Source organism: Equus przewalskii, chromosome 24 (genome assembly GCF_037783145.1).
Source record: "Equus przewalskii isolate Varuska chromosome 24, EquPr2, whole genome shotgun sequence".
Lineage (NCBI taxonomy): Eukaryota > Metazoa > Chordata > Mammalia > Perissodactyla > Equidae > Equus > Equus przewalskii.
This window is the reverse complement of record NC_091854.1, coordinates 14988583-15002344: the sequence shown is the minus strand read 5'-3', so window position 1 is coordinate 15002344 and position 13762 is coordinate 14988583. Positions and strand designations below refer to the sequence as shown.

The following is a 13762-nucleotide window of genomic DNA, read 5'->3' as shown; positions in this document are numbered from 1 at the left end:
CCAACTATCCTATACAAGAAAACAAAACGGTGCCTTCTATGCCTCATCGACACATCAAGCTAAATTCTACCTCAGGGCCTCTGTATCTGCTCTTGCCTCTGTCTGATAAGTTATACCTGCAGATATTTTTGCATAGTGTTACTCTCATTTCACTTAGGTCTCTGCTCAAATGTTGCCTTCTCTCTATTTTTTTATCCTGATTTATTTGTCTTCGTAGTACTTAATACTACCTTACATTCTATCACATATTTGTTTATTATCAAGCACTTTAACTAGAACGTAAGCTCAATAAGACCATGAGTTTTTTTATTCACTTTTTTATCCTTAGAATAGCATCTGAAACATAGGAGGCACACAATAAATATTTGTTGAAAAAATGCGTAAACAAATGAATGTGCATATAGTTTGATTATGAATGTGGCTTAATGATCCTAGTTTAATACATAATCGGAAAGGGCCAACCTGTTTAGGGGCATTACTCACTTTTCGTTGTTTTGCAGAGTCTAATTTTATGAGCCAATATGAAGCCACTTTTGTTTTATGATACTTCCAGTTATCAATGATCTGTTTTGAGAGAGAAACATGAAGAAATTTAATCTAGAAGTTTCTAAAAGTAACAAACAAAAAGTAAATAAATGGGTTGAAACCAATTTTATTAATTTGTGAAATGAAAACAGTATAACATTACTTGCAGTAAATAATGTCTTTCATAAAAAGACCTGTGCAAAGATTTCTAACATGAGGTAAAGAAGCCTTCTGACTCCAACGCTTTCTCTTCTTGCTGTAAAAAGCACACACTCTCTAATGAATGAAAGTCAAATGTCTTCAGGCACCTAAGGTTTGGAAAGGATCCCAAGACACAGATTTCACACTTTGATTCCAAGAGGTATATTTACCACATAACTCATAATAAGAGAATACTGCGTAATAGGTTAAAAGAGAACCAATATATAATAAAGATTCTATTATCCCTTTGTTTTTTGTGCAAATCTATAAAATTTCTGAATATATATTCTAGTAATATATGGTGTAGCAAATGGATTAAAATATTTGCTGTATATAGTGAACATAGAGCAAACAATCTAATGTCTCACATAATTGTTAATTATATTTTATTAATTACATAAGCCTATGTTCTTTATAGAACAATCACATTAGCCACAAATATTATTTCTACTCTCTGATTATCCCATTTTTCTTCTACTCGATTCATAAAGGTGGTAGATAACTAATATCTTTTAAAAATATAAGTAAAATGTCTAGTATAAAGACATTGGGTTTACTTAGAAAAAAACTTAAGATAACATATTTAAATGTAAGTAAAAACATATCTAGCATAATGCTTTACAACTAAGGTTCATTTTTCTTCTTTTCTCTTGATGCAACAAACAGCAACTCATTTGCAAACAACATACAATTTTCACTTTTTAAAAAATATATAACAACAGACTATAATATTTGGGGGTTTCGGTTATAACTGTCATAATTACAAAATAGAAATTGCCATTATTGATTTTATAAACTGAGGAAGCCTTTTTTATTATTATTTGTTTGTTTGTTCTTTCTAGACAGTTGCTTTTAGACGGGTCTAAAGCAATGCTAAAAACTGAAAAAAGCCAAGCACATGGCTGGCTTTTTATCCTACAACTGGCCACTAGATGGTGCCTTCCTCTGTGGAAAAAAAATCCAGGGAAACCAGAAAACAATGTTCTATAACTGAGGAATTACCCAGGAATGACAATTTGAAAAAGATGTTTCAGTGAAGAAATGGAACTTTGAATAAAGAAATGCCCTTTCACCAAAAATATTTGAATAACTTGAACCTTCTTTCTAAATTAGGAGTAAGTCATCGACTTTCACATGAATTTCAGGACTCCCAGCCATTACAGAATATTCCACTGGGTGGTGCAAAGATGTGTGTGTAACAAGAAGAACATACACAGCATAAGCTATTTAAAAATTTAACCAAAACCATACAAGGTGTCACATTCAAATATTCTTGCCATTTATGCCCAGGGCCCCACTTTTCTCATTACTATATCTCATTCCATATTAGATCTTTCTAAATCTTTATAGAAGTAGGTTTAACTTGCGATTTCTTTAATCACTAAGAACAATAATTATTTAACATTAATTATTCTCATTTGATGAAGCAGCTGTATCATTAAAATAGAACTACACACTAAAAGGGATTTTGCATCGTTGATTATAAATGTGATCTCACTGCTCGTGAACCATAATAATTAAAATAACCCCTGTATATTGTACAGCTTGTGGAGGTGGAAAAGCACATCAATTAAGTTTGCTATGTCATTGAGAACAATGCGATCAGGAAATAAAGTTTAATATTTTAAGAAGAAGAATAAAAATGTATGAGCTCCTTGGAACTTTCTGTACATCACATACTCACATCTTCTATCAGAAGTAGTGACTCTGCATCTGATTTTCCTGGGAACCGGATCTTCATGTCCTTGAGAACAAATAAGGTCTGACTTGTTAGATGGTCTTCTTGTTCTTTTGTTCTCAGTTGCCGCAAAGACTCACTCTTAAATTTGAAAGAATACAGATATTTGGAGGGGGTCTTATTTCATTGTGCCACTATAATCTGAAAGATATTTCTAGGTAAAAATGATGCACTTTTAATTGAAAAAAAATAACAATGAAAAAGTAAGAAAATAATTTTTTTACATTTATTCATAGGATTCAATTCTTAGGATTAAGTGGATCTGATTTCCCAAGAGTGTCTTTCACGTTTCCATACAGTTGTATTTTATTTAGCTCAAAATACTAAAATGAAAATAACGAATGTTTAAAAAAAGACTTCCTGGTCAGTTTCGTTTGCTCCATAGATACCACAGCCAATTCTTGATTAGAAAAAAAATAATTCATTGTTACCAAGTGAAATTCATTGACTTATATTTTCTAGACTCTTCCCTTTGGAAACATTATCCATATTAAATAAACAAATTAAATAAATCCCCTGTCTATGTGAAGGTACTTGGAGTGATCTATTTGAACATCTATAAGTAAGCCTGGTTACAAAATAAATGCACTGACTTCCTCAATACTGAATCTCTGGGATTCATGCTAAGAAGGGAATACTATGTGTTAATTTAATATACAGAAAACATTATAAACAATATTTCACTTCAGTGCTCTAAGGATAATTTATCAATGGTTTATGTTTTTAACCTATTAATCAATAGTCCAATTAGGAAAAGATTTCCATACAACAAATTCCCCCAAATTTACAGATATGCTGCACAACACAATGCAAAATCATATATTTACTCAGATGATTTTTCAACAAAATTATCCTACTCCATCAGCAATTGGAAAATAAAATGCTATTCTCAGTGTCCATCCTTGAGTTCTATGATATGGTGAAGTCTGCTTTTAAGAGTTCACACTAAGTTATAGGCTAAGATAGATAAATAATCCAAATTCCAGGAGAGCATGAGCTGAATTATAGAAAGGATCTGAGGTTGAATCCGTCCTCCTCCCAGCTGACCCCTTTGCCACCTAAATCCTGAGTAAGTGCTTCCTGTAATCTTGAAGGAGCAAAACAGACGACTTACCATCTGAGAGTTAGCAGAGCTGGCATCACTACCATGAGGCAGGTGCCTCATGTAGGAGGAAGCACGGTTTAAAGAATGTGACCGAGACCCTGACGTTGGCCGGGATGCTATCATTTGTTGAGCAGAAAAGGGGCGGTTGTCTGCACTGGAAGGTGACTGAGAAGAGATGGACCGAGGGCAACTGACTGAACGCCTTATGGAGCCTATCAGTGGCGAAGAAGAAGGATAGTATAGTAGCAGAATTAGTAGAAGTTTCCCACTGTATTGGGTCTATATAAACTAACGATTAGACTACATCGTAGCAGGGCGGCAATAAACATCAAAGCAAAGGCATCATCTTGAGGACACGAGTTTGGAGATAATTCTTCAATTTAAACAGTGAACTTGGTGTAGAACCCCTGTCATGTATGAGGAATGGCTATCATAAGAATAATACTTACACAGTACTTTAATGTTCTATTCTTGAAATATGACATAAAAGAACCAGAAGAAAGGAAAACTAACATTAATGGAGCACCTTCTACAAGCCGGGCATCGTGCTAAGTGCTACACTTTTATCTTAATTCTCACAGTAATCATTCGATGTAGGAATCTGTATTACCTGGAGGCTCAGAGAAAGAACTTTCTCAAGGTCACATGACAAGAAAGCTGCCAAGCTCTGGTTTAAATCCTGACCTGTCTAATACCAGTGTCTTCCCTCTTCCTATAGTACCATGATGCCATCCACTATCCTTGGGTTAGACTGGTCATTTATTAGAATCTGTGTATGGGTTAGAAATAGAGCATTTACAGTGAGATTCATAGGGAGTGATGGAAGGGAGTCTAGAGAACGTGCAAGATAGATGGATAAGTTATATAATTTAGGGCCCATGAGGAAAAAAATAAATAAAATAGAAGAAAAACATAAAGATTAACCTAATAGAGTTGAAATACATAATTGGTTATTACAAGAGTAGTACTAGACAGTCTACTTATTGACAGGAGAGAAGAATTAAAAAAAAAACTAGATTTAAAATCCCACAGTAAAGATTTAAGTGAAGAAAAAATGTCTGGATCTAAAGAGTTGTTATCAGAACAGACAACTAGGGAAAAACCACAGAATCTTCCCCATTGCATATTGAGAACATTTAAAAAAGAGAACCAACCAACTGTTCCAGGCAAATTTTGATTCCTGACACAAGGAAATAGATTATCACTCAATATGATCAACACTTAGATTTTTTTAGGTTATATACATTCTATATACCCTCTGTTCTATATTCTCTCTCTGCTTGGTTGTAATATATCAATCTTCATTAATGAAATAACTTAATAAAACTCACATGAAGGCAGGTTGAATACCCAAATATTTCTCTTCAATAGCTGTTGAAAAAAAATTTAAACCTTTATAAAGGCAATGGACATAAGTCTTATATTTAGGGATGTATTTCTAAAGGATATTTTGGACAGATAATAAGCCTAATACTCCTCATTTGGTTCTGGAGAGTACAAAATAGTATATTCATTCAAGCTAAAAAAGATGTTAAAAAAAAAAAAAAAAAGCTTCCATTTGCTCCAAATGTTAACTTCCTTGTGAACCAGAAAATCATACCATTTTTTGAAAGGACAGTGCTTCTAGAGAAGGGCTGTGTAGGGAACAGACCACTCATCAATCTTCTACTAAGAAGATACCCAAAAGCATGTGCTACAACCTATATCTTGGTCCTGCTTTCTTTGAGGGCTTAAGGTGATGCTTTGGACATATACAACCTGATATGCGTGCAGAAGGAAAATATCCCTTCTCCTGAATCATTACAGATTCCCATTTTTCCCCTGTATACATGGGAAATTCAGACAGAATAACTAAGTAGCTAGATATGTCAATGAAATTTAGGTAGATTAACAGAAAGTGGTTATAACTTGCATACACAAATTACGTGAGAAAAGGATTTCATATAGTTTTGTATATGACTATCTTATATCAAACCAAAGTATATCCTTTGAAAGTATGACAAGTTTGAATTTCCTAAGTTAACTATCTACAATAGAAAGTGTTACACATAATCTGGATTTTTTTTCCTTCGTCATCAGCATCACGTTGGAGAGAAACTCAAGGAGGGTTTGTGGCTATGATATTCCTTAGTGTAAATTAAAGAGAGAATATAAAACAAAGTGAAGCCCTTGTTGCAGTTTCTAATGACTATAAAAATAAAATACAACTAATAAGGAAAAAGATATGTAATTGAATTAGGCTAGCTTTAAAATGAGAATTCACACTTTAAAACATTTTTAGTACTCTATTTGTCTGATCTCAATTTATTAACCTCAGAGCTCAGGGACTCCAGCAACTTTTTCTCAGTCCTGCCCTTATCCTCTGTTGGTTCATGCTATTAGGGATGCATGCATTAACCAACAGGAGAGGAGTTCAAAAACAGACGAAATCTGCAGAGGACAATGTCGGCTTCCAAAAGAGAAACAGAGCCATACTTACACAGAGACACACTGAAAGTACATGAGGCATCTTTAAGAAAAAAGGAAGCAATTGACAAAATAACTTACAAACTCTGGAACAGGTGCTCAATAAGCATATCTTAAATGAGGAAATAAATAAACAAATGAAATGGAACAAAATAGATTATCTCCCCTCCAAACACATAAATCCTCAAAGACAGCAACATTACCATGTATCTTTACAGAATAATTTGAAAGTAAAAGAAACACCGTTAAAATCTTCATCTATTAGTTCTGCATTCCTCAAGCATTTTGCCATAAGTCTGGAAGGTCAGGCTTAAAATATACACATTACCAGGGAAGCTAACATATTACAGCATTGCTGAAGCTCAACAAAGCCTCACAATTGTGTTTACTGCATGATTGAACTGGTCCCTTTAGTGGACCCTATAACAACAGAGGACAAGGCAGAGATACGAGAGACAGAAGGTAACAAAGTCCTGCACCTGAGGTAGGGTCAGGAAGGGGTCCCGCTGAGCCCGGGGCGAGCAGCAATACCACACTGGACACGTGGGATGAAAGCAGAATCACACACTCAGTAGTGGACATCTTGAATCGAAGAAGGAATGAAAGACAGGAGAATGGAAGAGAGAGACAATGTGAAAAGAAATAGAGGAGGAAAGAGAAAAAGGGAAGCAGACAGAGAAGCCGAATCCTTCCTGTGCACCAAAAGCCCTGACTTCAGTTTTCCCCAGGATGCAAAGGGGAGGGAACAAAACTTCGACTCTTTCACAGTCGTGTGGCTCACATACATGAAAGTCAAATGGCTAGAGAGATACACACATGTTAAAAAAAGACGAGACTATAAAATAAAATGGGTGACAGAGGTAGGGAAAGTGGAGAATGGAATGAGAATAGATATTGGCTTAAAAGAGAATGCAATTAGCAGATCAACCATGGGTCACATTTTATAAAATCCAGACAAACACCTAGGACTTAACCAGTATCATAGAGTCTAAAAGAATGGAGCAGAGAGATCCTTTCAGTTTGCAGACCCGGAAAGGGATTGCGGGATGCGCCCAGCCTGGGTGTGGAAGGAAGTAGGAAGAATCCAGGTCTCCTCACACACGACAAGGGTTCGTTTGGCCCAAGGTCCTTTTATTGAGTTCAGTAATTTCAGTTCCATAATTCTTCAATTAACAACTACATTAGAAGAAATTAACTTACTGGATTGTTGGATTAATTTGTAGTGGCTGGACTGTTTAAGATCATACGTAACTTGCTTTTCTCCTCTCTTATTTTCGTATTCCTCCTTCCCACTGCCGTCTGATTCTGAAGAGCTGCTGCTGCTGTCGTAACTGCTCTCGCTGCTGCAGTACTTCTGTCTCTTCATCATCTCCGTACTCTCGGGCATGGAAGACAGAGGCTGAAACAGAGGGAAACATGGCATTTTGTTAGAATTCAAAAAAACCGTCTTATTAACACAATTAGTTACTTTTTCTTTTTTTTGAGGAAGATTAGCCCTGAGCTAACTAATGCCAATCCTCCTCTTTTTGCTGAGGAAGACAGGCCCTGAGCTAACATCCGTGCCCATCTTCCTCTACTTTATATGTGGGATGCCTACCATAGCACGGCGTGCCAAGTAGCGCCATGTCTACACCCGGGATCCGAACGAGCGAACCCCGGGCTGCCAAAGTGGAACGTGTGCACTTAACCGCTGCGTCATTGGGCCAGCCCCAGTTACTATTTTTAATTTCCCACTTATGCTTTCTGCTTTTCACTGAAGCCTGAAAATTCCCCAAAGTACTATTGCTACAGTGGCTGCTATTGGCCTACAATGCTACTCACTAATTGTTCTGTTTCTGTAAAATTTTCTTTTTTAAATGATATAGGTCAGTCATGACAAGGAAAATGTTGTTTTTACATTACTGGAATAAAGGACCAGAGTATCCACAAAGAATAACACAATATAGAGAAAATATTTGAGAAAAGATATAAAAATCAGAAACATAACCAGCTTTTCCTCACTCCATGCAGAGAGATTACTCATTACTCATCAAGACTCGTAGATGTAATTTTTTTCATTAATGTTCAGAGTCACTCAATAAATGTGTTTATGTGTGTGCTTGTGCATATGTGTGCTTGTGAGAGGGAGATAAGAGGAGAAGAAGGGAGAAGGAGGGCCAAGAGGGGCCAAGAGAATAAGAAAGCAGCAGCTAGACAGACCACTATAAGTAAACTAAGTCCACATCTGAAAACAGAGCCTATGAGCCGATCCACTCAAATAGTGTACAACAAGAAGCAAGGTATTCCTTCCATATCTAATTCACTGTGGACATTTTTACAAATAAAAATTTTTAGTTACGTATACACTTTCCATATTGGTTATGAACAACTCATATCTTTTCTTGGAGGATTCCTAACTTTGACACCATAGGGTCTGACCACAATAGAGCAACCTTGCTTTTGCTTGCCCGTGCTACATGAAAAAAAGGGATATAATGTAAAAATGAGTATGGCATGAATTTTTTAGAGGATAGGTGCCACGTGGAAGGGTAAGTCTGTAAAGACTCAAAATGTCACGCTATTATGTTCCAAGATCTCTATTAGAATCACTTGTCTCCAAGCCTCCCAATCAACGTGTTTCCAATGATGCCAGCTGAAGGAATAAGAGACAAGGGAAGTGGGACAGCTTCACTTCAGAAGAAGGTGCACATCCAACAACAAGACAGTTTGAAACTTAATCATTTTCAGAAACTATTTGTTACACACACCATATGCCTCTTATTCCTGCTGGGAAAGGCTCCTGCAGTTGTATACTAGTTTCTTGTTCTCTGTTAAATCAAACAAAAATGTTTCGATGCTAGCATACGCCATAATGAAACCCTTGGCTACCGTGGGATTTCACTGAAATAAGGTATATCCTCTGAGTAACAGCACAGGATGAAAGATAAAGAGAAATAGCATTTCACAAAGTGCCTGGAATACATAGTAAGCCAAAGCATGATCTTCCTAAAGTTCCTATCTTTGCAAAGGATGAAAAATAACCAAAGCAGGAAAGTAGTTTAATACACTAAGGTACCAACTTGTGTTTAAAAGTATGTCCTTCTTTTGATGGTCTAATATTTGCTGAGCACTAACAATGCTCAAAGAGATATGCATAGAAACATTTACCAGGTACACAATCATCAAACATTTTGACCGTCTTGGGGAATATGAATTCTAGAGGAAGGATGTTTCTTCAGAAGCCTAGCATACCCAGAAGAAACAGTGGCACATTCAGGCTTGCTAGCAGTGCCTTCCTTCATGTAGGCAAACAGCTTTAAGGTTTCTTAAGGAGCTTGACTACATAATGAGTTATTCGATCATATAAAGAATCAAAAGGGGAAACGGAGAGCTGAATCTTTCTGCCATATATGCATTTGGGAGTTCTTGACCAAGACACTGTTCAAGCAATAATTAATAATAAGTCATGGCAGCACAAACTCTAAAGAGTGCCTTAACTACAAAATGGAATTTGTAAACTGGCATTGGTTTTGACACAAACCATACTACTTACTTTTATGTCCAATTTTATTATAAACTGGGGCATATAAAGAAATATATAAATGGTATAAAGAATAATAAAACAAATACCCATGTACCTAAGCTGAAGAAAAAGAACAATGCTAACACTTTATGTGGTGCTTATTATTTATGTACCTCAATAATATTTCTTAGCTTCTCAAATAAGTGAAAAGTTATTTCTCCTGGTACAAGTTTCATTTAACCTTGACTATCTTCAATTATTCTTCCATCAATAAACACACTGGAAATCAATGTTTGGCACGTGATAATGTCTCTCTAAAAAGGAAAGGCTACTTTGAAGTCTGGCTCACTCCAGACCCTCACTATACATAAAGTCAAAAGTTATAAAAATGCTTTTACTTCAGACTGATTATGCAGCTTTCATCCACTTTGAAATACTGCTGGCATTAATAACTATAGGAACTAACCAGTTCATTTCATTTCAACAAGTACATTGTTAGTTCCTACTACTTGTCTGGAATAAGAGGGTTTGAAAAAAAAAACATACAATGTGAATTCTGCCCTCCAGGAGGTTATATTTTTATTTGGATGATAAGCCTTTTTTGATAAGGCAAAGGAAAATACAGTAGAAGGCCGTCTCAGGGCCTTTGCATTTGCCATTCAGCCACGAATATTGTGCCCCCAGGTTGTCTCAAGTCTTGTTTGCTGAATTGCAATAACATACAAATCTTGGAAACTTCCCAATGTTTTCCAAAGTGAAGCAATGATTCACGAAGGCATTCACTTTTACAGATGTTCTAAAATACGTTTGTCCCAAAGGAATTACCAACGATATCCCCCACAATTCTTCAATATAGAGCACATAATTCAGAAGAACAATGCCTGACATCCAAGGTCTCTGGTCTCCACCAGACACTATGTATCTTTCACCAGGTTCATATTGTACCATTTTAGTCTCTGAGAATCTTCCACTTGAGTCACACCAAACTCTTCGTTGTTTCTCCAACGCCCTATGCAGTGTCACACCTCCGTGTCTTTGCCTTTAATGTTCCCTCGATCCTAAATGTCCTTCCATTCCTCTTAAATGTTTAGGGCACCACTTGTTTTCCAAGACTCAATTCAAATGGCACTTCCTTTATGAAGCCATCCACAGTCTATGGATCTCTCTCTTCTCCATGCTGCTGTAGCACTTATTACATCACTTGCCACAATACACCCTGGTTTTTAGTTCACCTATCTACTCTTCCACTAGACAATGAGGTCCAGTGGAAACATTCAACAAATTTAACTAATGGTTTTTGAGAACCTACTAAGTGCCAGACACCGTGCTAGGTGCTAGAGACGTAAAAATGAAAATATACTTCCTACCCCCAAGGAACTTACAAGCTCATACGAGGCAAACATGCCAACAATTATTTGTCACAACTGCTCTAAGAAAGTGTTATTGGTGGCACAGCAAGAGAAGGAGGGGAAGGAAGACCCAAGTCTAACTGGGGAGGGAAGGAATATTTCACAAAGGTAGCAATGGTTCAGCTGGATTAGGAGGGGGTCTCTAATCAAGCAATGAATGATTGATTTTTTTTTAAAATAGGCAGGCATTCCAGAGGCAGGGAAAAAGCATGACAGCATGACCGAGTATGATGTGTGTAAAGACACAGAGATAGCTTAGTATTGCTGAAATGCAAAGTAAAAAGAGCAGAATGAAAAAAGTTTCCAAGATTTTACAAATTCAACTCTTTCCTACTCTACAGCAAAGGCTTTGACACATTACAAAAGAACACATGGACGTCATCACCACAGAGCAGATGTAGGTTAAGCAAACACCCGCCCATTTTTGCCAGCATGACAGCTTTCTATTTACTCCTAGAAACTCTACCTATTTTAACTACCACAATATTTCAATGTTGCTGGGTCAGCAAAAGATGGGGCTCCCCACAAGGATCCTCAGAGTCACGATTTGCCTTGTCTATCATGCCACACACATCTCTGATAATTATATATTTAGAGATATGAGGAAAACTTAATACAGGCATACCTCGTTTTATTGCACTTTGCTTTACTGCTGTTCACACATATTGCATTTCTTAAAAGACTCTCCACCAGCAAAAAGACTGTGACCTGCTCAAGTCTCAGATGATGGTTAGCATTTTTTAGCAATCAAGAATTTTTTTAATTAAGGTATGTAAATGTTTTTAGATATAATACAATTTCACACTTAATAGACTATAGTGTAAACATAACTTTTATATGCACTGGGAAACCAAAAAATTTATGTGACGCATTTTGTTGTGATATTCACTTTATTGCAGTGGCCTGGAACTGAACCCGCAATAGCTCTGAGGTATGCCTCTACTGAGTACAGAGTAACGGTACTAGTTCTGGGTCCCTCTTGGCCCTGACTCATAGGGCTTTCACTCGCATTAGGGAAAGAATCAAAAAAATGAGGGAAACTAACAAAACAGAACTTCTGAGTGTAAGACAACATCATCTTCCCAACTCTATCTGCACTGGACACATAGTCCATTCAGTTTCTTGAAAGCGGCATCCTTCATTCTTCTAGTGAGAAATATAAAGGGAAAAACAACTGTACTTAGTAGTCGTGCAACAACTCTGACACTAAGGAAGGTAGAGATACCGCACCTTTGGTCCTCGAGGCTTGGCAGTTTTGCCCATCAGCTTTTCATCATCAATTTCACATTGCTCCAGAAGATCCAAAATATCTTCCTCCTTAAAAAAAATATTTAGTTAAAACTGTGATCACTAATGCATCCAGAATTTTTCCAAGTTCATTAATTTTCATAGAATATTTTACGAGGATTCCTGAAACTATTTAATGAAAATTGCTCAGATCAAATGAGAAATAAAGGATCACGGCAAATTCTCTTAAAGAAATTTTCACTAAAATATGACCATAAAAATAATATATATCAAAGGGAAAAGTTATAAAAACATCACATCCAAGTGGATGTTGAACAAACCAGAGCAATAGCAATATAATAGCTATACTGAAAGGAGTATAATCTACTGATTATATTCATTGAGTTATTTATCTAACTTATAAAAATATCACATCTTTATTTATATATTTATGATTTATATTTCTATGTCTTAGAAAAAGTTTTTGAAGAAACTAGAAATCTCACTGTGCACTGGAAATTTGTAAAATAAGTTACTCTTCATCCCATTCTAAGAAAGTTTAGCTATTAAAAATACCAAAAGACTTTTGTTATAAAGCTTTGATTAAATAATAATCCTACAACAAATTCCAAGGATAGCAGCACAAGATAAGTAAAAAGAAACTTAAGGAGTTCTGCTTCTGTTTGGGAGAAGGAAGTTCATAATAGACTATACTTTCATCCTAACTGCTAGAAAAAGACAGATAAACTAAACAATCCCATTTTTTAAGACATCAGAAAGCTGTGGATAAAAAGTAGTGTAAAGGAACTAAATACCAGAGAGGGAAAAGTTCCTCCTAGGTGAGCAGAGATGAGTAGCCACTTTCTATTTTAGGGTCATTTGTCAAGTCTGAACACAGATGGGCAGAGATCAGGTCTGTAATAGGCAGAGAGATTCTGCTGGGACAAAGAGAATCCAATGGAGTTTTCAATGGTCATGTGGGCTACAGTGACATCTAGAGGAGCCCCACAGATCTGGTTCTCTTTACCTGTTGGTTCTCTCCAATAGCAATTTTAGTGAGTAGGTAGTGGAGTAGGAGGATGGAAAGCCAGAAATACTTCTCTGTAGTCTTACAGTTGTTAGATACCAATACCAATAGAGAATGAGGCCTGTAATAAAAACTGAATGCATTTTACCCTGAAGGCATTTTATTCCAGAGGTAAACTAAAACTACTATAACCCAGGCTGAACCTAGTTCAGCTTTTCTTTTTTTGATTGAAATATATTTGACATATAACATTGTGAAGATTTAAGGTGTACAAAGTGTTGATTTGATACATTTACATATAGTTAGCTCCTCTATCACATCTCATAATTATCATTTCTTTTTTGTGGTTGGAATAATTAAATCTAGTCTCTTAGCAAGTCTGAAGATTATAATGCAATATTGTTGTCCATATTCACTATACTCTGAATTAGATCTCTAAGACTTATTTACTACAAGTTTCAAGTTCGCACCCTTAAACAACATCTCTCCTAATCCCCCATGCTCCTAAGCCTGGTAACCACCATTTTACTCTGTTTTTATGAGTTTGGCTTTTTTAGATTCA

General features: G+C 36.1%; 1 protein-coding gene across 10 annotated transcripts in view; it reads right to left on the bottom strand.

Annotated features, from left to right (window-relative positions):
• TTLL7 (tubulin tyrosine ligase like 7) overlaps positions 1-13762 on the bottom strand; it is a 134094-nt gene that overhangs the window by 36861 nt on the left and 83471 nt on the right. For all 10 annotated transcript variants that reach the window (XR_011532520.1, XM_008526454.2, XM_008526456.2 and 7 more), the window contains exons 14-18: positions 12177-12263; positions 7236-7434; positions 3579-3781; positions 2411-2545; positions 484-564 (exon numbers count right to left, since the gene is read on the bottom strand). Coding sequence is in view for 9 of the 10 variants with exons in the window: in XM_008526454.2 (XP_008524676.2) it covers positions 484-564; positions 2411-2545; positions 3579-3781; positions 7236-7434; positions 12177-12263 (705 nt within the window). In the remaining variant the exon portion in view is untranslated. The remainder of the gene's footprint in view (positions 1-483; positions 565-2410; positions 2546-3578; positions 3782-7235; positions 7435-12176; positions 12264-13762) is intronic.